General features: G+C 34.3%; 1 protein-coding gene across 1 annotated transcript in view; it reads right to left on the bottom strand.

Annotated features, from left to right (window-relative positions):
• Positions 1-4,682, bottom strand: part of LOC102835458 (unconventional prefoldin RPB5 interactor-like) — an 83,989-nt gene that overhangs the window by 39,555 nt on the left and 39,752 nt on the right. Inside the window, exons 3-4 of the mRNA XM_006867301.1 lie at positions 2,068-2,146; positions 826-961 (exon numbers count right to left, since the gene is read on the bottom strand). Coding sequence (XP_006867363.1) covers positions 826-961; positions 2,068-2,146 — 215 coding nt within the window. The remainder of the gene's footprint in view (positions 1-825; positions 962-2,067; positions 2,147-4,682) is intronic.

The following is a 4,682-nucleotide window of genomic DNA, read 5'->3' as shown; positions in this document are numbered from 1 at the left end:
CCAACCAAAGTCAACCTATTCAACTAAAATAAGCTTGTGTGTGTGTGTGAGGGGGCTGGGGGGTATATGTTGTATGTATATTTTGCTACTATTGTTGTTTAGTGCCATTAAGTCGGTTCCAACTCAGCAACCCTCTCGTGCTTCCAAGGAGTGGTTGGTGGGTTTGAACCACCAACCTTGCACCAGTACATTATCCTGCAGCACCTCCCCAGGACTCCAGATATACCAATAAATAACCTAGGCCAACAAAACTAAAGAACTACTTTAAAATGAAGCAGGTAAAACAAGAGATGCACCTCCTTCCACCCCTGGACTCTTTCTATAAAATGAAAATACAATTTCATCCAAAGTAAAAAGGGTATTTAAATAAAACTTGTTTCTACTTTGGCAAATAGGTATTTTTCTGAGTTCACCAAACATAAAGTAAATTAATTCTAAGTACTAACATATTAAATGCAATTAAAACAATCAGCTTATAAAGGATAAAATGACCCCAATGTTTAACTCTTACCAACTTCAATATACAAAATCATGTGTAATGACTTTGGCACGTCGTAATTCCTACAAACATATCAATGTAATGACATTTTCAACCCAGATGTCCTATTCTCCAACTCATATCCTCGGATTCGGATCCCACTAAAATAAGAATTCAACTACATCAGAGCTAACATAAACTAATAAGTCACGAAAGGTACGTCTGGTAACAAACAGCCTAAAAAGAGCTTGCAATTTATGAACCAATACACACAGAGCACAGAAACATCATCTATAATTGGAACATACACATAGAGTAAAGAAACATCATTTATAATTGGTACATACGTTCTTTCCTGTGCTCAACTAAGCCTACAGCCTGCTTTGCTGAACACTTTGCAAACCAGTTGTCCCCAAGTAAAACAGTGACTTCATTAGTATGGATGAGTTTTCCTGGCATGAAAGCAAAGGGGCCAAATGGTACCTATTGTTTAAAAAAGAAAAAACAAAATTAAAAACCACTAAAACAGTTTTCTGAAAAACTTAGTATTAAAAGTCCTAAGTTACTGTGGTCCTTTTTTATTTATACATTGGAAAAATAAAATGTCAATTCCACAGAAATTTCATATTATATTAAAATTTCACTAGGAAAATCTATACAAAATGGTTTCAAAGGAAGAAATCAATGGGAAAACTGAAAAAGAAATCATTATCATATTTTGTACATATAACTTTTAGAGAAAGAAATACTGCCTCTGAATGCTTACACTTTTCATTTATTCATACATCTAAATAAAAACAACTTGCAGTGAAATATTAAGTTAATTTGTTTTTATTGTTATTATGACCTGTGGAGTCGGTTCCAACTCATAGCGACCCTGTACAGGGTTTCCGAGGTTGTAAATCTTTATGGGAGCAGAAAGCCTCACCTTACTCCCGTGGAAGAGCTGGTAGTTTCGAACTGCTGACCTTGCGGTTCACAGCCCAATTCGTAACCACTACGCTACCAATAGAGAATGTTTAATGAGAACTAAAAATTATTTCCAATACATTACCCATTTTCACAAAGCAAGAGTTAAGAAGTAAATACCTTTAATGAGTCTACCTAGAATAGTTCTACTTATAAAATATTTGGGATTGAATAACAAGAAGAAAGTCTTTATGAGAAGGAATATTTATGCAATGAAAGATCCTAACCCAGGAAATATCAATAAATCCCTATACAGATATGAAGATCACTAAGGCAAATATTTGCACCATTTTACATTAAAATTAATTTCCTAGAGTTTAATTCTGTGCATTACAAAATATTCCTGCTATTCTTGCTCTGGCTAACAGTAACAACTAAGTGATAGAACGTGTGCTGTGATTATAGTTTTCCATGTAACAGAACTGCACACCAAATACATCCATTTTGTGCTGACATTTGTCATTTGACACCATAATATGATATAATGTAAAGGAAAATAATAGCACATATTACTACAATTGATGCATTTATATAAAACAACACTAAATAACCTTCCTTGCTACCATGGTTACCTCTGATACATTACATATATGACTTTGAAAGAAACACACCAAACATACCATGATATTATAAGACAACTTATCAGGCAATGTACTGAGTCTTTCCTGAAGTGCATTATAGTCATTATCTACCTTCTTCCTGTTGACAAAAAAAACACCAAATACCAAATAAATAAGCAATTCTTCCAATACAAACTCATCAAAAAGCTAACTTCCACAATTGAAAGATGAAATCATTTTTTCAATTCAAATTCCTATTTTTATAAAGTTTAGCAATGGCATTATGCTATCACACACTCATTAGATAAAAAATTAAAACTCTCAAGGACTTTGATGTCTAGAAGCAGACCACTCAAATCTTATTAATTCGTGTTTCTTAAGGTAGAAGATCCGCTGAGCTAAATACAATTTGGATACTAAGGGATGCAGTAAAAGAGGACCCGATTTTTTACATTGGAACTTGGACTTAAGATGAAGGAGGAAGAAGCTTAATTAAGCTTTGAATAAACACTGGCTGCACAGCAGAAATCATCATCATGAAATTTAGTCTGATGCTTTTAGTCCTCATCAAAAAACTTTATGCTGAGAAATGCGGTGTCAACCCTTCAATTCTTCACATTGATGTGACTGAGGTGAGAGAATCAACCTGAGACAAGAAGAAATTAGTATTGGTTATACAAAAAGGATTTCAATTTAGCTTTAGAGTCCGTTTCGTGTTTTATCAGAATAGTACTACCTAATAAATTAATTGCAAACAACTAAAAGACGTGATTCTGTAGGAGCAGAGGCAGCCGCATGTTTCCCTCTAAGGTCCTCACAGCACCTCCACACACTGGAAAAGGAAAGCCCTTCTTGCTGAGGGATGTCAGACACTAACTAGCCTAGGCTGGGATGCAGGGTTCAAATCTTCTCTGGAGATTAGGTCTCCTAAGGATTCCCTGTAGGAAGTAGGCTGCAGGCAAAACCTGAGCACTAAAATTTCTGTAAGCAAAAGTTGGCATCTTTTTACAACAAAAACAAAAACTAACCAACTCAGCCAGCAATTTAAAAGAACATGTAGATATTGTCAAATTGAAATCAGAATAAATTGCAAGGTAAGATAATCACTTTACAGATAATAAAAACAACTAGTTCTATAAACATGGAATTGGTTTCAGTTTACTCCTTACTTCCCCTAAAGCAAGAAGAGCATAATTAATAAAAATTATCCCATTTAGTCTTAAGAATCTCAAGGAGCTTTACATATATATTATGTGATTCAGTCTAAAAATATTCTTGCTGTAAATGTCAGTTATCAGCATTTTCATAATACAGAAGAGAAAACTAGAAAGAAGATGGAAAACCATACACTGAAGAGAAATCAGATTTCTATCAAGGTACAGATAAGCAATGAACTTAACCTAGTTCTTTTAACCTGCATTACTTTAAGCAAACTCTGTAATTTACTAACCTTTAAGGGCTTTTTGCAAACTCTTACTCCAAATTCTTTTTCATAAATAAACACTAAACATCTTGACTGTAATTGTTTAGGGCAGAAACTATTCTGGAAAAATTCTTTTTAGAGTAAAATGGCAAAAAAACAATACCACAACTTCATGCACAAGGCTGAATATATCAGAAAGCAGCATGGTGTCAGAGCATCCCTGAAAGCAAATCCCAGCTCTACCACTAACACAGGCAAATTAATCCTAGGCTTTTTATCTTTAAGGGTTAAATTGGTGCCTAAATATCTCATAATTTAAAGGTTTACAAAAGACCCACTCTTTCTATGAATATCAAAAATATCAATTCTAAAAATTTCAAGATAACTGCTCACCAAGATAAGGTTTTCCTATGCCAAATGTATTCAGTCTAATACAAACAGCATGACTTGCTGAAAGACAGTACATCTGGATGTAACCAGTTAGGGTGCCTGGAGACAGGGTTGGTGTGAGCAATATGAGATACAGTCTAAAATAGTATCATTTGGTACAATGCCTACATACAATAAGCATTCAATTATTAAGTGTACTTTGGAATATTAACATTTTATTTATATGTTTGGATAAGTAATTGTCCAAATGTTACTATGATTGTTACAAAACTAATATATTAAAGTTAGTATCCAGTATGTCCTAGAAAAAGAATATTCCTAACAAACCTAAAATAAGAGTAGTTTCAAAAAAAAAAAAAAAAAATCAAGGTCAGTAATTCAAAAATCAAGTATATTCCCTGTAAACATTATAGCAATTCTCTCCAAAACAAGAATGCAGACTCATTGGAGAGCATTTTGAGATTGAAGTTGCTATTTCTAAATTTTAAGTTCTTTTCTGAAAATACAAAAAGATAATGGGTGATATTTTAAAATGCAGCTCATGCAGAAATCCTTTGTGAAGAGACCACGGGAGTCAAGCAGTGTCTTTAGAAGAAATGGAGGCTGAGGAAGCCACTTCCTAAAGGTTGAACCAGACTTCCAGGAAGAACCATTTAGTCAGAGAGCGAGATCTCTCCAGACAGGCCCTCAAACATTGTTGTTAAGTGCCGTCTAGTCGGTTCAGACTCATAGTGACCCTGGTAGGATTTCTGCAGAGTGGCTGTTGGATTTGAACAGTCAACCTTACAGTTAGTAGTCCAGTGCTTATCCATATATATATATACACACACATACATACATACACACACAGAGCGCGCTCTGG

Source organism: Chrysochloris asiatica, unplaced genomic scaffold (assembly GCF_000296735.1).
Source record: "Chrysochloris asiatica unplaced genomic scaffold, ChrAsi1.0 scaffold00104, whole genome shotgun sequence".
Classification (NCBI taxonomy): Eukaryota; Metazoa; Chordata; class Mammalia; order Afrosoricida; family Chrysochloridae; genus Chrysochloris; species Chrysochloris asiatica.
Note: the sequence above shows the minus strand (reverse complement) of the source record. Positions and strands in the feature narration are given on the sequence as shown.